Raw genomic sequence first — 23720 nt, 5'->3', positions numbered from 1 at the left:
CTCGCGACATTCGTGATATACGCAACTGGACCTGCGACTCTTACAACGTGTACATAAAGTCTGGCTTCCTGTCGCCCAGAAGCTCCATCTCGCTTTGATCCAGTCCCTCTACCCAGTGATCCCGCTCTCCGCGTCTGCGCTTCGCATTCTCTCGTCGCAAAAGAATGTACTGCACCAAAGACCCACCAAACAGGAAGAGCACCAGGTATGCCATGACTGTGCCGTGGCCGGGGTAGAACCGGGGCGCATCCGCGCCGCGATAGATGTTGGACGCGACAATCCCGTTCAGGTTCCCCCATCCGATGACAACACCCAGCGTGACTCCTCGTTTGTACACTCCTGCGATGGTTTAGGACACTTCCTTCATATTAGGCTGGGGGAGCGTACCCTCGACGTTGTTACTCGTCCACGAAATGGTATTAGAGATCGCTGGGTAGATGCCCATCGCCCCGAGGAATACCCCCGCGTACCTCGCGCCTGGAGATCTGGCCCCAAGGAGCATCGCAAAGCCGGCTACTCCCAGCAGGGATACCAGCATGTTACAGATCCCTCGCTGGCGCGTGCGGTCGGCAATAAACCCCACGGTGACGGTTAATATAGCTGCAGCGGCGTACGGAGGCACACTGAGCAGCTGAGCGTGGATCTCCGTGTATCCTACATTTGTTAGTCCCCATAGAACATTTTTGAATCATACTTATCCACGCGTACCCTGTGATCGTCAGTATCGCACTTCCTATCTTGGACTTCTCTGGACGAGCAAGCAACTCACTAGCTCACTGATAATGGTCGGCACAAACAGGGAAAAGGCGTACAAACAGCCATCGGCACCCATGTAAATCACCATGCCCGTATACGTCTTCCAATCCTTCAAACTATTCCAGAAATAAGCCATCTTGAACTGCTCGTGTTCGGCACTCGCCTGCTGATCGTCCGCCAACCTGCGCAAGACTCGCTTGCGATCATCATCGGACAAAAACCGCGCCTCGTCCGGGAAATCATACACCATCCAGAACGAAGCAATCCCGATGAGAACGGTCGCCAGCCCCTCGAGAATGAATATCCACGCCCACCCTGCCTTCCCGGCAATCCCGTCCATCAGCGCGATGGCGGCCGCCAGCAAGCCACCAAAGGAACCAGCCAGCGCAGCGGCGGAGAAGAAAATGGCCATGCGCACGCCGAACTCGGAGCGCTTGTACCAGCACGACAGGAAGTATCCGACCCCAGGGAAAAGCCCGGCTTCTGTGAGGCCGAGGAACCACCGGACCTGCGGGGCAGCGAATTAGAACAAATCCTCTGCTCTGGTTTTTGCGGGGTAGGGTGGTGTTTTGCGAACCGCCATGAGACCTGACCAGTCATGGACGAACCCCATACACATCATGCAGACGCCCTAGCGAGCGAACAGTTAGTTCGTTGTCGAATCAGCGTGGCTATCACTACCCCACGCATCACCCGAGACAGCGACAGGGACAGGGATCCGTTCTCACCCAAACAGTCATAATAACCGGGATGAAGACGCTCGGGCGCAACCGCTTGAGGAGCACGTTCGTGAGCGGCTCGAAAACCGAGTACGACACAAAGAAGATGGTCAGCGCGGCGTTGTACTGTGCGTCGGACATGTGAAGGTCGTGTTGCAGGTGTGCGAGCTTTGCATTTCCGATATTTGTTCTATATTATCATTATCATTATCAGCCCAGCCCGCTCAGGAGTCTGTATGTATATACTATACTATCATACCGATCCAAAAACGAAATCAAATACAATAAACTCAACCACGGAATCAACTTGAGGTCGAGTTTCCACACCAACGCGCGGTCCTGCAATGCCCCTGTTAGCCAGCCAGCTCTAGCCTTCGAAAGCGAATGAAGGAGGGTAGTACAATTTTCGCCTTTTCCTCCACGCTTAATCCGCCATCCGGATCATCATCATAATGCGGGTATGGTTTATCTACTGTAACTTGGTCCTTTTCGATATTTGGCACGGCTGTCTTTGCGTGGTGGTTCTGGTTCTGGTTCTGGTTCACCGTCACAGGCTGGGACTGGGAGTCCATGATGAATGAAATAGATATTCCCAAGGGAATCAGGTGAGAGAAGAGTTCTCGTTCTCGTCAGTGATCAGTAAGGGAGGGAGAATCTCAACTCTTTATAGGAGGGGTGAACTGGTAGTCACAGTGATTGTTAGGAGTGCTTACTTGTACTCTGTGTATGTATAACTACCCCATATACGGCAGGTTATTGAAGATCTGTAGATCTGCGGGGAAGAAGGAATGAATCTTTTTTTTTTTTTTTTAATAAACCAAGTAGGGGGAATACCAGACCTCAGCGGTGTCCAGGTTGACTCTGCTGAAGCGGTAGAAATGTGATATCTCACGTCTCGCAGAAAGGCACCGTACATAAATCATCAGTGATTGTTCTTACCTGGTGGCTGTTTCACAGGTCCCTTACCTAGGGCACATATCAAAAACATACATAGTAGTTATTTAGTTAACAGTACAAATAATACTCCTCTACAATCAAATTCCAATCCAACTCCCCCCCTCGTCCAGGAGACGAGACTCCCCCCCCCCCCCCCCGCCCCTCCGCCCTCCTGGCCTAAAACAAGCCACCAACCCCTCAAATCCACCCCTAGTAATCCCCGTCAACCGTGGTCTCCGCATACACCTGGAGACTGTACTTGGCGAACCGGCTCTTCTCGCGCAGTCCGCGGCCGTAGTAGCGAAAGACAAAGGGCATGGGACAAAAGACCACGGCCCCCGCCGCGACCACGGACATGCCCACGTTGGCACCAAGGGCACTGAACAGCTTCGTGGCGAACAACGGGAAGAGCGCGGAGAGGAAGGAGCGCGCCAGAGACAACGACGCAAACGCACTGGCCGCGTAGCTGTTGTAGCTGTCGGCCATGTACCCGGCGAGCACGGTGCCGAATTCATTGAGCGCGAAGCCGATGAAGAAGAGCGGGATCACGGTCACGAACCAGTGGATGCCGTGGACGGCGGGCGGGACCATCCAGGCGAACCACCAGAGCCCGATCGCCAGGAAGGGCGCGCCGATGGCGATCCCGGCGAGCTTGTTCTCCGGGAGCAAGGGGAGGTGTTTTCGGTGTCGCTCGGCTGCGACGCGCTGGTCCATGAGGCGGATCACGATGCTGGGGAGGAAGCCCAGGCCGATGGCGATGAAGGGGAGGCTGGCTTGTTGCGGGGTGAAGCCCATCGACTGGTAGATGGGCGGGAGCGCTTCCGTGAACAGGTAGATCAGGGCCACGGACGAGCCGCTCATCATGGAGCAGGCGAAGACAATGGGCTCTGTGAAGAACAGGCGCGCCGGCCGGAGAAGTCCGTCGCACATGAAGGCGGACAGGCTCGGGACTTCGTCTGGGTTCAGCGCTTGCAGGGACATGTCCCCCGTTATTTGCCGGAGCTTTTCGACTTCCCGCGAGAGGAGGAGCGACGGGCGCGATTCTCGAATCCCGAGGAGCAGGAATGTTAGGGCTCCGGTGATGATAGCCGCGATGTTGAAAATCCATCTCCTGTTGATGCAGGTGAGTGAGGTGCCCTCTGGTGATTGGGACAATGTCAAGAGAGAGAGAGAGAGAGAGAGAGAGAGATGTGAACTGACCATCCGAGATCGGCAACAATATATATACTGATAATCGGACCCATCGCTACGGCCGAGTTGGCTATCACCATATATACAAACACCAGCCAGATGCGGTCCCGTGCGTTGAACATGTCCTCAATGCTGCCGGTGATGATCACGGTAGGGATCGCAGAGAGAAAGCCCGTCGCAATGCGGCCAACGATGGTCGCCCCGAGCGAAGGCACGACCCCAATGATCAAACAAAAGATACTGTACAGCCCAGTGCTGATCACATAGAGCCTCTTTCGTCCAAAGGCCTCCGAGTAAGGGGGGAAGATGACGTTTCCCACGCCTTGCGCCAGGCAGTACCTACACCAACACCATGAGTAAGTATCATATCAAAATGAACCCCTCTGCATAGGGTTGCATTGAATTCACGCACGTGGAAACAAAAAGGAAGATGGCGAGCGTCTGGTCAATGTTGAATTCATATCGTGCATATCTTGCCGCAGTTGCCTATCAAAAAAGATGAGATGAGACCTTGAGAGAGTGCATGGAAGGTAACCGGTCAGACGTACTCCCGATGCATTGACGGTGGTTCTAATGAGACGAAACAAAAGCGTTAATTGCGGCTGCTCTGAGGGGAAGAGAAACACGAGAGGAAATGCTACGGAACAGCCACCCACGTATAGAATTCAAGCAGGATAATTAAGCCTATATCATATGCTTTCCGCAACGGATGCCAATTCCGAGGGTGCTTCGGATTGGTGCTGGCCCAGCGTATATACTGTCCATCCGACGTGAACTCCAGTCCCTGCTCCTCCAAGGCGAGTTGGACCACCTGGGGGCCCTTTTCTTTCTGGTCACAATCAGCCATTTCGAATCCATGCGAGAATTCTCACTTGACCGGACGAGAACCTGCAGTTGAAGTACACCCGGCCCTGGAGTCAAGGGATGTGTTTAGGGCCCACCGTTACGTATTGAGCAAGTGTGAACTGTAGGATCAGCATACTTGGCTCCCCATTCCCTTCCAAATTAGGGTGTGCGAGCTTTGGCAGTTGAACGTCTCTGCACTGTGATCGCGAGATAAGGTGCCCATCCCTCGCATGTACTATGTACCACGGCTGTAGCGGAAGGGGAGGGTGCAAGAGCCGAGTGTGACGCTGGCAAAGAAGAAAGAGGAAAAGAGAAGAAAGTTTCCGGCTGGAATGCTCAGACACTGGATCGAGGAATCGACGATGCCCCCAGTTCACATGAGAATTCGGATCAGGACCACGTTGAGCTGCTGGGATGTACTCGGCAGTGGGAGCGCGCGTCTATGATATCGTCTCCCACATTCCAATAGGGAAATCGGCAGGTCAAGGAATCGTCGTCGTCCACCAGGCCCGGTAAGGCAAGAGGTGCTCATGATGAAGTGCTTTTCTGGAATGTAGTGATGACGATGTCACTTGCGAGAAACGCCTCGGAGGTTGATCGGATAAACGGCGTGAATCTTGGGGTGTGAGCTGAGGAGGCTGTAGCGGAGAATTCCTGAGCTCGGGATTTTCGATTCTTTCCAGGCATGAAGTTTGGACGGGCTGCAAATCGGAGCAGTGCCTGAAGGGGGGGGGGGGGGGCTAGGTTACAGTGACTAGTGCTTCTCTGTACTCTTGAATGGGCTCATTCATTCGGAAGGCTTTTTTTTTTTTTTAAGTCTGGTGGGAGATAGCCGGAATGGAGCGACACCAAGCGACATTCCTGAGGCCTGGGGGCTTGAGTTGGGGGGAGACCAGGACTTTTCCTTGATATTATCGGCACTGGGTCCTGGCCAGGGATAGTTTATGTGCTCTTCGCAGTACACAATCCCCAAGAGCTGCCAGATAAGCCTGCTACCATCTGCATCTGTATCTGTATCTTGTGAATGGCAAGGTGGGAGTGTAGAGTATGCAGTCTCTGGTTCGAGGATGCGATGACTTAAAGCGTAAGTATAGAATACTCTCCTCAGATACAGACGAGAGTAGGTAACTATCGTACTATTTCATCATGAGCTTTCAAGCTTTATTATTCACTAATCGTTATGAGGACATGATCAACACCTAAGTTCAGAATGCAAAATATCCCCCCCCCGCAGTATGTGACCGGGATATCCACCACGACTGCAACAGCTGAGACAAAGAGGCACCTAGGGTGTTTATCTTAGAGTCAGATCAAACCGCATTCAAAAGTCATTCCTCCTCAATAAACCCAGCAGAGTCCACTTGAGTGCCTTCGTTGCACTTCAGAAAGCGAAGCTGGCACCTCCGCAAGCTAGGATGGCCTCTCAGCAGAGCAAAAACAGCCGCTGCCGCCTTCACGGAAAGCATCTTGATCGTAATCTCGCCAGGCGCAGGGCCATCCTCGATACCTTCAATCTGAGCGCGGAACATGTAGGCGGGGCGGTGGATGAGGCTAAGCACTTCGTCGTTGAGCGCGCCCCTGAAAGAATAGACGCCAATGGAACGAGTGTGGCCCTCCTCAGCGATCAGACGCGCGATATCTGCGGGAATCGGGTAGGTGGGAGTGCAGACAGGGACAACCTTCCCGGCTGGTAGGGTAATGGAGTTGTCGACGACTTGGGTCAGGAACTGGACTGCATCGTCCTGGGTGACGAAGGTAATAATCCCAGTGTTTGCACCAGTGATTGCCATAGTATCTGCAAGACGAGCCGAGTAGATCTCCGTCCTGACGCATGCGAGGATCTGCGAGAGGGAAATCTCAGCTGGGAGCTCCTCAACACGAACGGTGCGGTACGCGTCGATGTCGTTGCCAGATGGGATGTAGCGCAGGCCGTACTGGAAGACCGACAGTTCGGAAAGCGGCTGACGACTGATCATATTGGCTCGGTAACGGAAGGCGTCGTTCTCTTCGCCAGGGTTATCGAAGATGCTTGCACCGGTTAGGGCCCACCGAAGGCTACCATCCCAGGGGGCAGAAGAGATGCTCAAATCAGTCTGTGCTTCTGGCTCTGTCTTTGTCTGTGTGGGGGAGTCAGGGTGGTGTGTAAAGGAAGATGATGCACACTGCAGAACCCATCAGAGGGGGGTTCGTAATTCGCGCACTTGATCGGTGACACTGAAAGAAACCACAACCAACACACCTGAGGCTCCAACACTGGGATCTTCAACTTATCCAGGCTGACATCCAGCAACCCCTCTGAGCCAGCACTGCCCACACGGGCATTTTCATCAGTGATGGGTCTTTTCATCTCTGGACAGAGAGGCTGAATCTGGATGTCATCGGTTCCATCATCGAGGAGATCAGTTGAGTGACCTGCGGGTGTGCTGGCCATATCTTCATTCTTTGCAGCGTTTTCGGCGGGAGTGCTGCATTTGCTTGCCTGGTGAACAACAATTGAGGCGCGACCGAGACGGCGAGGGCGTGACCCTGCGAAGGACAGAAACATGCAAAGAAACAAGAAGAAACACAGCAGGAAAGAACAAGAGATGATCTCCACGCTGAGAACACCCTGGCTGGGGGTCCGCTTCTGATGAAGTTCCATTTTGGGAAAGGGAGGACGGAGAGATGTTGAAGTGAGAGGAACTCGATTGGATGAAGAAGGAAGGGGAAGGGGAAGAGAGAGACACAACTTCAAAGTGAGATGGTTTAAAAAAGACTGAATGAGTCGTCACCGCGATGCAAATGATTAGTCGTGCGAGACATAATAACGGCGACAAACTGATGACAATGTGTTGCGTGCTGTGATCTATGCACCAAAGAAGGGAACAACAGGGTAAGTTCAACAAAGACACATTCTAATACCCAGGAGGCTAATGACAATAAGTTCTCTGCTAGTTGACCCTCGCGTTACTTATCCTCTGGAGTCAAATGTCTGGAATCGATGCACGACACGATTGATATGCAGCAGAGAAGACATCACTCGGTGGCGGGCACCAAGCGAAAAGAACAAGTTTCAACTTACTCAACCCCGTGTCCACCTAGAGCAAGTGTTTGGTGTGTGTATGAGGAGTCTTGATGAGGCAGAGTATAGGGAGATATCAACCCTTGCACTGGCCGAAATCCTCGGCATAACTTCGAAATCTATCGTTGCCCCCAAAACCTCCAAGCACAGAACAGAATTAGGGCTCTCACTGAACGAAGGACATCCCCGATGACAACAACCAACCATTTCGAATGACAGCTCATTGGCAGGCGCGGGATTGACGCACTTCGCGGAAGCTCAGTGTCCTGTAACCACCTACGACAGCAAACCCGGAACCACACCCTTTCGGACCGGGGGACTCTCTTGGTAGACTTACGCTGGTGGATATTTCATAGGTGGATGGATTCGTTCATCGATTGGCCGCTCTCTCTAGTTATAGGCATGAGTGGATACTTACAGAAGGAGAATTAATGAAAATACTAGCAAACTTGAATTGATTCAGTCTCCCATTTCCTCTCTTCATACTGCTGTCATAAATTGTTCAGCCATATGCTCCCTCCCCGAACGCACCCAGTAAAACAATTGATATTATCCCAAAAACTCCCCCTGGGCCAAGGCGATCCAAGGCACATCGGCATCCCAGCAGCGCTGCATCAGTGTGCGAGCATTTTGGATCTAAACAAAGTTAGCAGAGGTTTCAACGAGAACCACATAGATGAAGAACCCCACCTGTTTCATTCCAGTCCCCTCCAGGATCTCCAACCGCTCTTTGATCTCGATTCTCTGTGCGAACTCCTGGGCTTCGCATCCGGCAGTGAAGATAGGAAATAACACTCCGACTTCAGCGGCGGCGCCCGGCCGGATTGCGGTTACCGCCTCTACGAGTCCATCCAGAGCTGCCTTAACGGCCATAGAGCTAGACGATTCGCCCAGTACGCGACGACGAAGATGGAGCAGCCCAGCGTAACGGAATGCACGATCAACGGCAATCATATCCGAGCACTCGGATCGTTCGTAATTTCCCTCATAAGCGCGTGCGTGCGTACCGAGTGCATCCCACTGTGCTAGCAGCGCATCCGCCTTGCGAGTTACGTCTGGTGAAGGGGTCCACTCGGGGATAAAAGCACCCATCTCATCAAAACGTGCATTGTCACATTGATGAACTAGTCCTCCCAGCTGCATCAAAAAGAGCCCCGTTCGAGCAGTAAAGCCGGTAAAGCAGTCGACGGCAAACTCGTCCCGTTCCTCATCCGCACAGCAGGTATCCAAGACCGAGTAATAGGTAAGCAGAGGAGGCTCATGATAGCGACAAGAGAGCGACCCGAGAATATCGAGATAGCCCAGCCAACGGGTAAGAAAAGCTCCCACACGATTTCCGGAGTATGCCATTTGGCTATGGCGGGCGAGGTAAAGGTCCCGCGCGAGCTTCAGGTGGCTTTGCCAAGGGATCGGGACCTCGAAGGTGCTAGGCGAAACAATCTTCAATGAGAGCAGCATGATAGCAGTAGCAAGGTGATTGTCTGTCACTTTTTCATGGGGATCTTCCAACGCGACACGCAGGGACGGGAAAACATTGCTCACCCACAGTGCGATCCGATTCGCGGGTTCGGAGTGTCCCAGGTGCCTGGCGCGGTGGCTAGCTGAATATGCGAGTAGCAGATTCAGGAGATTGGAATCTCCAATGGCCACTAAACGGTCAGCAAGAACGAAAGCGAGGAAGAAGTTGAGGTACCTTACTAGACGGCAAAACAGAGCTGAAAGGATTGTCTCCACAATCATGGGGGACCAGTATTCGTGCCGTATGATTGAGGAAGTGGTGGAAATACATCAAGTTGATGGGGGTCTTCAATAAAGACGGAGGGACAGGCGAGAGGTAGCGCGGAATATTGATGGCAACAGGTGTAGCATAGTACTCGTACTTGCTGCCCACCCCACTCTGTCCGCCTGGGCTAGAATCATGGTGACCCCCCATTGGCGAGCGCGCTATACTGAGGGCATCATTGACATTGATCGCCGAGTGATCATCATTTTTCCCCAGATCCACGTCCGGTCGACCACAATCCAACCCGTAATTATCAGTTACACTAGTCAGATATGTTTGCCACTGCTTTTCTGGGCTAGATAGCTCATTATGATCAACCAATCCGGGGGGGAAATCAGTGGCGTGGCTCTCCATAATTCCGGTGAAGAAGGTATCTGGAGTGCCTGCATTGTCCTGAGGTAATCCAGCAGAGAATAAGTGCGCGTCATTGGAACAGGGCGAACGAAGAGTGCCATGGGAAGTCGAGGGGCTCAGTGCTTCACAACCGGCGGAGGTACTTGCAAGTCCCACCTCTGCTGAAGACGAGTATCTCGTGAAGTGGGCCTGGTGGAGGACATGCTGGGGGGCATCCAGAGGTGGCCGGACATAGGATATCGGATGGGAGACGGGCCCTGGTGAGAAATTGAAGTCGGGTAACGGAGGAATGCTAGGGCTAGTTTCCGCGGGAGGGGACGGGAAGGGAGGATTGTCCAAGGCGCTGGATGCTGGAGGGCAATGGGACGGCTCCTCTCTCGGTAGTGTGTCCGTCATTCGAGCAGAGAGGACTGACCAAGAAGTGGCATCTTGTTCTTGCGACAGATGCGCCAAGTCTACTGAATCTCTATCGGTTGTACGGTTGGAGTTCTTAAGAGACTGGTCAGGGACAGTCGGAGAATCTTGGATATCATCATGTAGCCTTCTAGGATACGACGTCCCCATAGCCATCTCCCCTGAAAACCCAGCATCCCAAAACAACGATTCCGTCGGTTGATCTGGTACGGTGATCTCTCGGTTCGGGCCGGAGAGGTGTGGAGGCGATGGCGTGAAGAACTGTCCCGATCGACTACTGGACTGGGAGCCGGGCGAGTCGACCGAGGTTTTTCTCCTCGTTCGCCCCCCCCAGTTCAAGCGGATACTGTAGTCACATCGTTCATTCTGGCGTCGGCAATTCAAGCACGACGGCTTTTCTTCTCCACTATATCTAAACCATTAGCTGGGCTTGACCCTCCGGTGAGGATGGATCAGAACAATACAAACCATTTCACCTTGCGCGCCTTACATGGCCTAGGGGGATGTCAGCAAAAACGAAGGGCCTACATCAGGTGATAAGAACCGACCAGCATCCTTTGCGTGATCTCCGCTTTGGCTCGGGGGCTCCGGGCCTTCGAGGACGCGGCATTTGATCCTTCAAATCAGAGCGGTCGTCGGAGAAAAGAGATCACGACTAGACGAACTAATAGTCCGGGGTACCAGGTAGTGCCAACTTAATCTACGAAGTAAGATCGCCATGCAGAGCGAGTATGTGAGGGTAATAATACTGGCAGGGCTGGACGACTGGGATCTTTTTCTTCTTCGATTCGTGGGTTTGACCCAGGAAGACAAAAATCGATAGTCGATAACGATACACTCGGGTTTGCTATTCGTACTCATCGAGGTACGAGCTTGACGAAGAAGAGCGGGAGATTGGGATCTAAGAAGAGGTGATAGATGATGATGATGATGATGATGATGATGTTCACCGTGATAATGGAGGTAATATTTCCCAGTGAGCAGAAGAGGAATGAGTAAGAGTGAAGATGAGAGATTCAGAGGAACTTTGGATGAAATACCCGGTTAGTATACTCTGGTCGGAGAGGCAGAGTTAGTACTATCGGGTATTGGTTGATGGAATAGAAAGATGAAGTGGAAAGGAAGAAGAAGAAGAGATGAACCACATGAAAGAGAAGTTAATGTAATGATAATCGTAATCGTACTAGTAGAAGTCAATGAATGATATCGTCGGGTTCTTGGACCAATCACAGGCCATAGAACATGTTCCACTTGTTCCCCATATGGAAGGTTGGAAGCCTGAGGTTTGGGTCTTGATAAGCTGACCGCCGACGGAACGGATTAATGTCTTCCGGTTTTCTCGGTGCTTCTTTTGATTCTGTTGTGTTTTCTTTTCTTTAAGAGAAAAAGAAATATATAATATATATATATATATATATATATATAACTATATATGGAGTAATATGAGAAAGATTTCTTCCTTTTCCTTTGTATTATGGTGGTGGTTATGATTCTCAGATCTTGAATTTCTCCTCATCTCACTCTCCGATCATCCCGGTTTATGCCAACTGTCTCCCTCAGTATTTATTATTACCTTGAGTTGATGATTATACTTATTCTTCTTTGGATTGTATATATCTATCCCATGATATATTCTTCTCTTGAATAATAATACTCGGATCCATACCGGCTCTTCTACCAAAATGCATCATCCACTCCAGCGAATCCACAGTCCCTCCCGAACTTTCTCAGCGTTTGTCCACGTATGTACTACTGTACTCCGGGTAGTTCTGATGGTAAATCAATAATAATATGAAGAACAAATAGGCTTCGGGTTTGGCCAGCTTTCTGTGGTCTTTCAAATAGTCTGTCTTCCAACCCAACCTAGGACTGACTGACTCTAGCCTCGAGCTAATTTATATCTCTCTTCCTAGTATGCACGAAAACCCCAATCATGCGTCAGTTCCCATCCGCCTTTCTACTCCTTTGGATCCTATCCTGATCCCACTATAGCAATGAAGCATACGGGTGGCACTTCCAGTATCTCACGGTGATTGGCCTCTCCCTGGCCACCGTTACCTTTGCGGTTGGTCTGTTGGCCGATCTAACCCTCTCCCCGCGCCTTTTCCTCACCAAGAACCTGTTATCGGTCTGCAGTGCCCCCCTCGAAGTTCTCATTAGCCTTTTGTACTGGGGCCTTCGTTTGGTTGGTGTTATCTTTGCTGTGGTTGACTTTTAATTCTCCGGGACTGAACCATGTCGACACTACCTAGATCGATGAGCGTTTGGTCGTTCCTGAATGGGCGGTGATTCCTCTTCACGCTGGTACACCACCACTTCCGCCCCCCAAACCCATTTTATTATATCATCGACTAACAACATGCGTGGGATAAAGACATTAGCTTCCACGCTATCCCGTCCATCGTCCTTCTCCTTGATCTTCTCGTCCTTTCCCCTCCCTGGACCATCACCATCGGTCCGGCTCTCGGGCTGTCGAGTCTCATCGCGTTCGGCTACTGGTTTTGGGTTGAGCACTGTTTCTCCCATAACGGATGGTATCCCTATCCGATCTTTGAACAGCTTCCCTTCCATGGCCGCGTCGGACTCTTCATCATGAGCGCAGTCGTCATGGCCCTAAGCACTGCGACGCTCAAGTGGCTCTATGGCCGTGTCAATGGGTTTGGGACTGTGGCTAAACCAACAGCTCGGCCTGGCGATGTCACTGCTAACGGATGGTCGTAAAGCTGTCTCGTGGTTCAGCTGGGATTTGCAAGTGCGGAGTAGACAGTAGTCATACAAGTACAGAAGTAGATGATAAAGCGCGGGTCCAGAGCGATGATAGATGATGGATGGATAAGAAAGGATAATAGTTCAATAGGCTACTTATTTTGGTATGTTGAATTTTATACAACAATAAATCCATGATTACAACTCATCTATCTTAGCTCCTGGTATATCTACCTAAAATTTATAGAGTACAGAATCTCGTCGGGACTGACAACCGCTTACATAAGCTCTCCGCAACTCGCCGCCGCCGAAAACAAAACGAACTCATCGACCTCACCATCAAACCACCACTTGTCCAGCGTCACCCAACCCCATTCCCCCATTCTATTCCCTTTTCAAAAATGCACACAACCCTGATTATCTGCCCGGTGCGGAGCGCCGTCCTCAGCAGTCGTTTGCCTTCGTCCGCCGCCCTCACCCCCTTCGCCTCCTCATCGCTCCTCTATCACAAGGTCTCAGCTCGCTCGGCCAGCACTACTACTACCATCACCACCACATCCACAACAACAACAACAACAACCACGCGATTCCCCAACCTCCCTCCGCAAACACAAGCTCCAACTACATTGGGCGCCGCCTCCTCCCGCCCCCAGGCTACAATCTTTCCCTCATGCATCGTCCGCACGCCGTCGGTGCGCGCAAATTCAACCACCGCCACCGCCGCCGCCGCCGCCCGCGAGGAAGCCGCCAAGCTCGACTGGAACTCGTTCTTCAAGCTCCGGGCGTCTCGTCGGCGATACTCGCTTGCGTCCTCGATTGCGAGTTCCCTGGCCACCACTGTAGTCGGGGTGCAGATCCTGTCCGGGCAGAATCTGGAGGCCCTGGGCGCGCAGGTGATGGGGCTGGATCCGATTTTTGTGCTTGGCGCGGCCACGGCGGCGTGCGGAGCGGCCGGTTGGCTTGTTGGGCCGTTTGTGGGGAATGCTGTTTGGGCGATGGTGCATCGGAGGTATAAGACTGCTGTTGCCGTGGTATGTTGCTCCTTCCTTCCTTGTTCTTCCCTCCGTGTGTGTGTGTGTGTGTGTGTGTGGCGGGCCAGTCGCTAATCAAGGTGCTGATTGGTTTCGTGTAGAAAGAGAAAGAGTTCTTCGATAGGATTAAGCGGTTCCGCGTCGACCCTTCGTCGAATTCGATCGCCAACCCTGTCCCCGATTACTACGGTGAGAAGATTGGCAGTGTGCAGGGATATCGCCAGTGGTTGAAGGACCAGCGGGCGTACAACCGCAAGAGACGCAATTTCATTCTTTAATCCCTTTCTTTTTTTCTTCTTTTTTTTTTTTTTCTTCTGTTATTTGGCATTGCGCCGTTGTGAGGTTTTGTTGGCCGGATCTGTGTACGAGTATCTTATCTTATATCACTACGGATATATTGGAGCGAAAATAAAACCATTCTTTGCAGCTGTCTTTTCTTTTGCTTTGCTTTGATTTGATAGCTTGCATGCTTTTACATCCGGACAACATCCTATCCTATGCTTTAGCTCTCGGAACCCAATCTCTAAATCTAAATCTGCTCCCGCACAGGTATTCCCGGCCCTGTGATTGTTATATTTACCAGTTGCAGAACGCTAAATACGTATTAACTTATGAATGTGAAGTGAATGTGAAGTGAAGGTATGGAAATATCCTCGTTGGTTGCTATCAATCAATAAAGGAGCGAATATAGTTGGTTGGTAGAGTAAAAGTAAATAGGCAGTGGGCAGTCTCCCTTCCTCCTCTGTATCCTCAAGTATAAGTATATGTTGAACATACCTACAGCAAAAGGGTTGAAATCTCTCGGTTTCTGCAGACTAGTAGTCGTCTCCTCGACTGATCACTTCCTTGGTCGTCTCGCGCAATAGAATCGTCTAGAATTATCAGCTCGATCCTCTCCCACTCAAGACGGAGAAAACATACGTGCTCATACTGCGCCGAGTACGATCCTTGAATATCAACGAGGGGGGCATAGGCTTCGACAATTCCATTCGCCACAAGACTGTTCATCTACAGTGTCGTCAGCAATAACTCGTCCCCTAGAGTCCGAGTAACTTACTCCAGCCAAGTACCGCTGTATACCGAGACGGTCGAGGTCCCGACGACAAAAAACGATGGTCCCGAAGTTCTCGTTAATCGTCTTATACAGAGACCTTGCAGAAGCGAGCGACAACGAGGCAGGGGATGGCGCATCATGGGTTTTCCCATAACCGTACACACCCACCTTCACGAGTTAGTACCTCGTATTGAAAAAAAAAAAAAAAAAAAAAAAAAAAAAAAAAAAAGGAGAGAGAGAAAAAATACACACATCTTCCCGCAAATAGCCTCGTCCAGTGGTTCCGAAAGTTTCAATGGCAAAAACCTCCCCTTCTTCCATTTTTGTCTGGTCTGAATTCTTGACGAAAGGAATCGACTTCCCACCATGAATCTGGTAGTGGTTGATATTGTGGCCGCTGATGCTTCGCACAGCCTTAACTGGGAAAGTTTTACCACCTATCTCAACCTCATAGCTTTCCATGGCTTCCTGGATTGCGGCACTGACGTCGCAGATACGGACATCGATTCCGGCATTCTACAGAGGGTTAGTTGATCCCCATGCCAACGTCCCTCTACAAGCTCACCTGGATGCCGGTATTGGTAGCATCTTTAACCGCAGCAAGAAGGTTATCGTATACCGGGTTAAAGGCCATAGTAAACGCACTGTCCACAATCCAGCCGTTGATATGAACGCCGAAATCGACCTTCATTACGTCGTTCTGCTGCAGAACAATATCCTTCTGGCCTGGGTTTGGGGTGTAGTGCGCCACGCAATGGTTGAGTGAGAGACCCACGGGGAATCCCATCCCGGCTTTGAGACCATCGCCATGTTGAAGCCCGGAGTAGCCGAGTAACGCCCGGACGCTATCTTCGATTTCCACGGCTATCTCGGTGAGGCTTTGACCCGGTTTTACGGTTTCCTGCGTCCACTTCCGGACCTGGCGATGGACTTCGGCAGCTTTGCGGTAATCATTCAAGAAGGTTTCATCCTCGAGATGATGGCGAGAGAGGTAACGAGTCTCTTCGGCCTTTGTACGGGCCGTGTTTTCTTCCGGCGACGGGTAACTTTGCAGCTCGCCAGTTGGGTACTTTTCCGCTGGGAAAAGCTGGCTTAAAGGAACCCTGGGTGGTGATGATTGCTTGGTAGAGGCCTTCTTCTTGTTTTTCTTCTTAGGCCGTCTCTTCTTCTTTTTTGCATTCAAGTCTGCTGTTTGGATCAAGGATACAGCATGGGCCTCGTCGCCATCATCGCCTCCATCCCCTCCATCGCTATCCCCGATCGTTCCATCTCCGTCGGTCGCAATATGAGCACCGCGGGGCATCCCTCCTTCAGAGGTCTCGATGAAGCTGTTGGCTCCTCCTGGGGCACGAATGAGTATATGAAATAACCATTTACGGTGGGAAACTTACCCTGACCATTCTGGTCATCGTGGTTAGGTGATTTCGAGCCCATTGCAACATGAAGGATGATATTCTCAAGTTGGTGAAGGTATTGATGGAGGAATGTTTCTTCTCCTCCTGTTAGGCAACCAACTCTGTCCCATTGTACTATTCCTCATTAGGAAATCGACTCTATTACTATCCATGACCCTGATATAAAGACTCCGTACGTTTCCGATGTCTTTGAGCGGTGGGTCTGTATAAGCTTAGGAATGATGGGGATGTCTCTGACAAATCATGCGTTCTGATCATTGGGTGATGGGATCCATTTTCAAGTTCAACAGATCAGCAATAGAAGAACTTGGCAGTGGCTTAGAGATGGAGGAATCGAGGATACCAATAGCGACAACTTGAGCCTCAGGGTTTCTCATCCCCCTGTGGATGTGCTAAACCTTTGAGAATAAATCCTGAATTCTCCAATCAGCTCAGTCACTCAAGTCTCCAACGGCAAGGGCTTACAGCTACAGATACGATTTCCTTCTCTCTCTCTCTCTCAATCATGTCTCCTCCTGCTTCTCTCCCCTCCAAAATGCTCCAGGCCAGATGATTCTCCTCACCAAGAAGCAGAGGCTCCTCCTTGTCTCATTCGCCCTCTTCTACTGTTTCCTTTTCCTCGTCTCTCGCTTCCGTTCTGCTCGCGATCCTGGCTCCTTCTTTTTCCAACCAGACGTGGGCTATCAACCTCAGTACAGCATCCAGAGGATCGAGGAGTCTCTCGACTATCTGTCCGGATATAATACAACCACAACATCAGACCCAGCGCGCCCCCCGCGAAACTCCACCACCAAAGCCGAAGATGTCACCTTCTGCGTCGGAGTGGTGACCGTCAAGCGTCCTTTACAACAAAACATTGATACCACGGTCGCTTCTATCCTCGATCACCTCTCTGCCCAAGAGCGCTCTCGGATCGCGGTCCACGTCCTTTTCGCCCTGACCTCCCCCTCCGACCATCCAGACTACAACCAACCTTGGGTTCCTAATGTTGTCGACCGCGTCCTCACTTACGATCGAATGGACGGCGCCCCGTCGCTGTCCACCCTGCGCACCCTCGAGAGGCAAAGGGACGTCAAGCGCAAATCCCTCATTGATTACCGTCTCTCGCTCAAATCCTGCTACGACGACAGCAATGCGCCCTACATCATGATGCTCGAAGACGACGTCGTCGCCCAACGCGCGTGGTACAACCACACCTTGGAAACCCTGCAGACCATCCAGAGCTGGAACAGCACGGGGGCCATTCACGACTGGCTCTACCTGCGCCTCTTCTACACGGAGAAATTCCTGGGCTGGAATTCAGAACACTGGCCCATCTACACCCTGTGCAGCATCAGCATTGTCGCCCTGGTGGCCCTGCTAGGTCTCATGAGCCGTCGCAGCATCCGGCCCATGCAGGGGATCCTGACCAACTCCTTCCTGGCGATTCTCTGCTTCCTCTGTGTGCCCTTACTCATCGGTCTGTATTTTCTGGCCGGTCGAGTCACCATGCAACCGATGCACCCGGGACTCCACGTAATGAACGGACACGGGTGCTGCTCTCAAGCACTAGTGTTCCCCCGCGCGAGCGTTCCGCAGCTCATCGACTTTCTGGAGCAGATGCAGGATACGCACCCCGAGGCTGTGGATAGCGCGATTGAGGCACTGGCGGACGCCAACGGGCTGGATCGGTTGGCGATCGTGCCATCGCAGATGCAGCATGTGGGTGCCGCTTCGTATAAGGAGAATAAAAAGACGTATCAGTGGCACGGGCCGCACCCTGTCAAGGGCGCGCATGGGGTTTGGAGTATGGGGTTTGAAAAGGCATATGGTTATGAATGATTTTCCCCTTTGACGTAAGCAAGGAGTTACGATGACAATGACAGGTACTCCACAGCAATATTAGATGTATATCCCAACTTGACTTTATTTATATATGTACAAGATATCTTTTCTTTTCTTGGGTTCAAGGTGAGGATGGAATCTACGGAGTAGTAGATCAGTTTACCCTAGACAAGTAGTCATTGCTTTTCAATCCGTTGCTAGCAAGTCACTGTTCTTTATCTGCACCTACTCACCTGCTTGGAGTCAAACAATCCACAGGGAAACGTATGGAATTACGGATACTCTTGCATAAAATGAGGAGCCGAGGTTATCAAGAATTGAGGTGTGAAGGGGAGGAGGGGCTTTTTTTTTTTTTTTTTTTTTTTTTTTTCTTGGACACGAGGACCAAAATCCAAGTCATGCCTCTTAAGAGTTTGATTTTTTTTTTTTCCATTCCGTCGTCGCCACCACTACATAAAAGAGGACGCGCGCGCATCATCATCCCCGACCATTTCTCTCGTCGTTGCTCTTTGTTGACACTCTTGCTTCCTCGCGTTATCCAAATCCCCGATCGCATTCTCCCACCTTTCCTTCTCTTGCGCTCGTCATCGTCAATTCTCGACCACTCCCTCCCTGGTCGCATAAACATGGCCCGTAACGTCTCTCACGGCCGCGGCGGCGCTGGTAAGCCCCCCCCCCCCAACCCCAACCCTCCTCTGCCTTTCTTTCCTTCTGGAATCCCAGCTTAACAAAGGCCAAGGCAACATCTACTCCGGCGAAACGCGCACCACCACCCCGCGAGACCTCATCACCCCGACCATCAAACAGGAAGTCTACACCACCGGTCGCGGCGGCTCCGGGAACATGATGCACAACGATCCCGACCGGCCGGAGATTGCACGAGAAAGCCAGGACGTCGAGGTACCGCCGATGCGTGGACGGGAAACTCCCCATCACACGGGACGTGGTATGACCCCGCATCACCGGGATATATATGTACATCAGTTTCAAAGCTAACGAACGCGGGATGATATATGATGATTGCACCCAGGCGGCGCGGCAAACGCTTACATCCCCACCCCCGACGAAGAAAAGAAGGTTCGCGAAGAAGAAGATGAGCAGCTGCGCCGGGTCTACACGGCAAAATCCACCAGGGAGCGATCAAGGGATGTTGAAGAGCGTCGTCGTGGAGCGGATGCGGATGCGGATGCGGATCCAGAGCGTGGCCGGTCCTCGCAGTGATACTTTTTTTTTTTTTTTTTTTTTCTTCTTCTTCTCTCTCTCTCTCTCTCTCTCTCTATTATTTTGTTCCCACTTTGGTCTGGTCTGGTCTGGTTTCGCGTTGGTTGGTGGTTTGGTTTTGCGTATAGCTTTCTGTTAGTTAGTCAATCTTCCCTTTTGAATTCGATATCTCATCTCGCTGGTTTGCTTGGACTGACGAATCTTCGGGGTATTCTTTGGTAAATCTGGTGGACTTCCAAGGGTTGGAGATGTGAGTTTCCTGTCAAGCGTCAAGTACCGAGTACCGGTCTGCAGAACGCACGCAACACGATAGTAAATTAGAAAGAAATCGCTATAACTAACTAGATCTAGACACAAGACGGTAACTAAGTAGTAGAGGATTGACTACCTAGGTACATACATACATACGGAGTACATCATCTCTATATTTACTTTTTCTTCCTTTCTTTTCCTTTTGCTGTTTGATATAAAAAAATAAAATAAAATAAATCTTATTTGAATGTCAAGTTTGATCAGACTATCATTGCAACTAAGTTGAGAAACGCTCGATTCGTATGTATTCCTCTATACAAACGTGATTGAGCCGGTGGCTGCGGGGGGGAAAAGGGTCGGACTTGGGTTACCTGTCGCGCAGGTGCGGCTCAGCTGAACCTCTCTTGCTGGTAATATCTAGGAGCTTCTTGGTTGCCTGGCGCTTGTCTGCGTGGCTGTGGCTGCGGCTGCGGCTGTATGTAGTCAGCTTGTTGGAGTTGGTTGTTTCCGGACGCCAGCGGCAGCAGTATACCTACTGGTAGGCCGATTTACTAGCGAGTGTCCTGCCCACAGCCAGCAGCGGTTAAAGTTGGGCCAAAGTCAGCGCTGCGATCGTGAAATTCTTTCCGAGATATCCGATCGTTGCGATGTCGCGACTCAAGTCCCTTTCGAGGAATGGAATGCGAAACCAATTCGGGAGTGGCTGGGATGCTTTCATCATACTGGTGGAATATAGCAGCCCGTCGCATCGAGAACCCAGCTGAGCGAGTTCCTCCAGTTGGTATCCAAACACTGACCGATCTCCTGGATCAGTCTGGCGCCCCATTCGCCCATCCACCAGTGTCCCCTCAGCGAATGGATGATCACCGCGTAATGGGCCAGAATCACGAGTGCGAATGGCTCTCGCTGGCGGAAGAGCTCGATGTATTGAGACGGCACATGGAAAATCCACTGGAAGGCGACAATCATCGTTTCGCCGCCCTGGGAAACTTTGTCGAGTGAGTATCCGAGCTGTTTGATAGTGGCGTCATACAGGTCCTTCTCGTGATGCGCGTCCTGGCGCGCAAGGTTGGCGTTTAGCCGGGCAAGTGACATAATTGCTAGCCGAGAAGTGTCCGGCATCCGGGGGTGAGAGGTGTCGTGCTGCAGCAACGGGCGGAGCTCTCCATTCCCAACCGAGTCTATGATGTTAACCAGCATATCTATCGATTCCCTCGTCGACTGGAAAACCTGGTGGAGCTCGTCTAAAACGCATCGATTTGGGGAGGGCTCCATGATTTCCGGAAGAGCAAAGGAGAAGATCATTAGGATGTTCGAAAGGGTAAAAGTCGCGTTACAATGGGAAGGCTTCGATTTCCCCGATACCTTGGTGAGGCCGAGCAGAGCCTGATTCCGGTGATCCTTGGAGGTCCGAATATAGTGATCCTTGATATCGGCATTATCGGTGACTGCGAGATGGAGTGCGGACAAAGCAAGAATCCCATGCATCAGGAACGGATGGCGCATAGCCTCTCGCGGAACGACGGCCTGCCAGATGCATTCCACAGTGCTATTCCTTGAGACAGAGCGGTAGGTTGTGGTGCACCACTGCATCATCAATTCCAGGTCCTGTATGTTCAGCTCCCGGGCAGGGGGCCTCGCGGTGGGGGAGTCCATGAGCGCTTGGTACTGGGTTAAGAAGGCCGGATTGACAATGGACGGGGAGGGTATAGTCGCAGACGGTATAGGTGTGGAGGAGCGCGACTTGATCTTGGACCAGGCCAACGGGGTGGGCGATGGTGGTAGATACTCGCATATTAGGTTGCGACTGTGGCAGAACGAGCACTGGGGCTGTTGTTTCCCACACTTTTCATAGCACCAATTAGCATATGCATCAAGACCAGCATTTCTTATTCTGTTCCAGGTCCAGGAAAGACAAGACCAAGACAATGGGTGGATATTGCGTTTGCTGTCTGCAGGTGGAAGCCAACCCGTGCAGGACAAAGAGTTGTAATACCAGCAGCAGCAGCAGCAGCAGCAAGAATCGAATTGAATCAGAATAAAGAATGGTGGAGAAAAAGAAGAGAAGGAAAGAAGAAAATCAAAAGGCAGAAAAAGAAAAGAACAAGACACGTACCTTGATTCGCCGACTTCTACACTCCAAGCAGCCATTCCGAAGGCTGGCCCTGTAACTCCGTCGGGATGGCATCCCTGGAGAATTCATCAATCAGCCCTGGAAGCTGGATCAAAAGGGAAGCAATTGAAAGGGGGTTCATGCAACAGGTCTCCTCGACAACATTATTGTGTTTCCCCAGCGATATCATCTTCCAGCATGATCTAGAGAAACACAACACAGACACAGTGTGTGTGATGCTGGCTGAAACTTTTCGTCGACTTTGGATTTTGGCTGTTCAAGAATTTCTTGCAAAGGACTGGTATTTAATCTATTTGACTTCCTTCATCTCTCCTTCTCCCTCTCCCTCCTCTCCTCCTCCTCCTCCCCCCCCCCCCCCAAGGTGGATCAGCACTGCTCCGTACTAAAGACCAGTTACTGGACTAACTTGGAACCGATAGATCAATGCTGCTGTGGGTCAGAGTGCCTATCCGCTGTGTACCTACTCTATCCCGAATCAGCGCAAGTGCTAAAAGCTACCAACTAATGATTGCTGGTTTTTTTCCCCCCCCTTTGAACGTCACGGACAAAATCAGTAAATGCGTTCAGTTTCTTCCCCTCAGAACGACCGTGCTCTGTTGCTTATTGTTTGGACCACCGAGGGCTCGGCGCCCCAGTGCATCAGATGGTTAGATACATGCATTTATGCAGTATGGGAAGAGGATACACAGTGATTGGCATAAATTATTAGAGGGAAGGATCAATGGTCAGGCTACACTGTCCGGACTAGGAAAATGGTGCCGCCAATGCCTTTTTGGGAGAGGGGGGAGAGGAGGGTTTAGCGACTCCGTACGGCGTACGATGGGGTTGAACCTGGGAAAAAAAAAGAGGGATTCCAGGATGGGACATTAACGAAAATTTGGATTAGGAAAATCGGGCCTTGCTATTAAATATAGAATCCCAATCGACGGAATCGGTTTTACGGGGGGGGACTCCACCGGTCGACTTGATCAGCATTCAGCACCCCTGACGGAAGTGATGAAAGTGAACCGCTGGAGGGGACATTCCTCGCTCAGAACAGCAAGTACGGAGTATGGACGTACATATTTACTGAGGAGGGTGCCCGTCGAACAAAGAGAATCACAAAGATCGGATTTCACCCTTCATCGCGACTAGGTGCATGTCGCTGCTAGCGCGGGGGGGGAGATTCTATCATTCTCCTCCATTGGCCTGCAGGACGGCCTCGTCATACCATCTTTGGACAAAACTACTATACTCAAGGTTGCTGACCGCCGGGGCAAACCTAAAAGCCAAAACCATCGGCAGCGTGGACTATGCCTATCGAGGAATGAAACCTGGCGTCAACGAACCCTGCTTTTACCGTTTCGGGCAATACGGCGGAATCTTGGTCTGAGATGCCCTTTTCATTGGATCGTTGGATACGCCAATCAAGGCTCGCATAGGTGGCTAGGTACCTTCGTCTGTAGCTGAGGCTTGGACAGTCTCTTGCCACCTTTGAGAGACGTTTTCCCCCACGCACCGTTGTATCTCTTTGCTTTTTGGTTTGACGGGTTTACCGGGTTACCCACTGCTGTCCGCAGCCCTCCCAAGTTTTCCGTGAGCTGGTCCGTGGGCTGTGCGTCCAACAGTGTGGACCGGATTTTCGGCTCCCATGGAATTGTCAACACCATTAGATTAGTTACAAGTAGATCACTCCGCATAGGTATGGGTTTCCGAATACGCTGGGGATTCAATTGTTGTTGACGCTTGCCAGCTGGACTAGTCTACTCCATACACTGACGTATATGGACCTCCCCAGAACGTGCAAGGCGTCGTTCGTTTTATCCCAAGACGGAAAATGCAGAGAACTGAAGTCTAGAAGCGACCCACGATGGGAATGACCGGAAAATATTATCCACTTTATGTAATAGAGATAGATGACAACTTCTAACCAGTGATAGTTATCCAAGGCCACAGCACAGGCCTTGTAGCATGCAAGGTAAGCAACCAGGCCAAGTAGTTAGGTATAGATAGTAAGTATGTCCAGCACATCGGGTCAACATCT

At 51.3% G+C, this 23720-nt stretch overlaps 9 protein-coding genes across 9 annotated transcripts; 4 read left to right on the top strand and 5 right to left on the bottom strand.

Annotated features, from left to right (window-relative positions):
* Positions 1 to 40: 40 nt before the first annotated feature.
* Positions 41 to 4449, bottom strand: P175DRAFT_0433276 (uncharacterized protein; the record flags this gene model as incomplete). The annotated part of the gene is made up of 12 exons (XM_040893592.1): positions 41 to 339; positions 388 to 654; positions 766 to 1264; positions 1334 to 1387; positions 1485 to 1665; positions 1735 to 1814; positions 1877 to 1984; positions 2658 to 3522; positions 3612 to 3941; positions 4015 to 4088; positions 4151 to 4172; positions 4259 to 4449. 12 exons carry the CDS (start codon positions 4447 to 4449, stop codon positions 41 to 43), a joined length of 2970 nt encoding a protein of 989 aa, XP_040754916.1.
* Positions 4450 to 5614: 1165 nt separating this feature from the next.
* P175DRAFT_0556170 (uncharacterized protein) lies at positions 5615 to 7089 on the bottom strand (the record flags this gene model as incomplete). Its single annotated transcript, XM_040900678.1, has 3 exons — positions 5615 to 6610; positions 6688 to 6974; positions 7029 to 7089. 3 exons carry the CDS (start codon positions 7087 to 7089, stop codon positions 5777 to 5779), a joined length of 1182 nt encoding a protein of 393 aa, XP_040754915.1. The 3' UTR covers positions 5615 to 5776.
* Positions 7090 to 8058: 969 nt separating this feature from the next.
* P175DRAFT_0491874 (fungal specific transcription factor domain-containing protein) lies at positions 8059 to 10216 on the bottom strand (the record flags this gene model as incomplete). Its single annotated transcript, XM_040895856.1, has 3 exons — positions 8059 to 8145; positions 8200 to 9158; positions 9208 to 10216. The coding sequence occupies 3 exons, from the start codon at positions 10214 to 10216 to the stop codon at positions 8059 to 8061; spliced, it is 2055 nt and encodes a 684-aa protein (XP_040754914.1).
* A 1295-nt stretch (positions 10217 to 11511) lies between these two features.
* P175DRAFT_0500089 (putative integral membrane protein) lies at positions 11512 to 12958 on the top strand. Its single transcript, XM_040896879.1, has 6 exons — positions 11512 to 11802; positions 11867 to 11904; positions 11974 to 11997; positions 12053 to 12245; positions 12313 to 12364; positions 12435 to 12958. Exons 1-6 carry the CDS (start codon positions 11743 to 11745, stop codon positions 12779 to 12781), a joined length of 714 nt encoding a protein of 237 aa, XP_040754913.1. The 5' UTR covers positions 11512 to 11742; the 3' UTR covers positions 12782 to 12958.
* Positions 12959 to 13078: 120 nt separating this feature from the next.
* Positions 13079 to 14212, top strand: P175DRAFT_0500087 (presequence translocated-associated motor subunit PAM17). Its single transcript, XM_040896878.1, has 2 exons — positions 13079 to 13797; positions 13899 to 14212. Exons 1-2 carry the CDS (start codon positions 13168 to 13170, stop codon positions 14073 to 14075), a joined length of 807 nt encoding a protein of 268 aa, XP_040754912.1. The 5' UTR covers positions 13079 to 13167; the 3' UTR covers positions 14076 to 14212.
* A 54-nt stretch (positions 14213 to 14266) lies between these two features.
* P175DRAFT_0500086 (uncharacterized protein) lies at positions 14267 to 16322 on the bottom strand. The gene is made up of 6 exons (XM_040896877.1): positions 16243 to 16322; positions 15417 to 16192; positions 15104 to 15367; positions 14855 to 15019; positions 14719 to 14805; positions 14267 to 14669 (listed from the first exon to the last, which is right to left on the bottom strand). Exons 1-6 carry the CDS (start codon positions 16283 to 16285, stop codon positions 14613 to 14615), a joined length of 1392 nt encoding a protein of 463 aa, XP_040754911.1. The 5' UTR covers positions 16286 to 16322; the 3' UTR covers positions 14267 to 14612.
* A 144-nt stretch (positions 16323 to 16466) lies between these two features.
* P175DRAFT_0455432 (uncharacterized protein) lies at positions 16467 to 18426 on the top strand. Its single transcript, XM_040894601.1, has one exon. It carries the CDS (start codon positions 16816 to 16818, stop codon positions 18085 to 18087), a length of 1272 nt encoding a protein of 423 aa, XP_040754910.1. The 5' UTR covers positions 16467 to 16815; the 3' UTR covers positions 18088 to 18426.
* A 290-nt stretch (positions 18427 to 18716) lies between these two features.
* On the top strand, positions 18717 to 19311 carry P175DRAFT_0508187 (DUF3602 domain-containing protein; the record flags this gene model as incomplete). The annotated part of the gene is made up of 3 exons (XM_040898324.1): positions 18717 to 18753; positions 18830 to 19036; positions 19121 to 19311. 3 exons carry the CDS (start codon positions 18717 to 18719, stop codon positions 19309 to 19311), a joined length of 435 nt encoding a protein of 144 aa, XP_040754909.1.
* Positions 19312 to 19897: 586 nt separating this feature from the next.
* On the bottom strand, positions 19898 to 22016 carry P175DRAFT_0500082 (uncharacterized protein). The gene is made up of 2 exons (XM_040896876.1): positions 21680 to 22016; positions 19898 to 21408 (listed from the first exon to the last, which is right to left on the bottom strand). The coding sequence occupies exons 1-2, from the start codon at positions 21749 to 21751 to the stop codon at positions 20281 to 20283; spliced, it is 1200 nt and encodes a 399-aa protein (XP_040754908.1). The 5' UTR covers positions 21752 to 22016; the 3' UTR covers positions 19898 to 20280.
* Positions 22017 to 23720: the final 1704 nt, after the last annotated feature.

This window comes from Aspergillus ochraceoroseus (genome assembly GCF_002846915.1).
Source record: "Aspergillus ochraceoroseus IBT 24754 chromosome Unknown P175scaffold_2, whole genome shotgun sequence".
Classification (NCBI taxonomy): Eukaryota; Fungi; Ascomycota; class Eurotiomycetes; order Eurotiales; family Aspergillaceae; genus Aspergillus; species Aspergillus ochraceoroseus.
The sequence above is the reverse complement of the archived record's forward strand: the minus strand, read 5'-3'. Positions and strand labels throughout refer to the sequence as shown.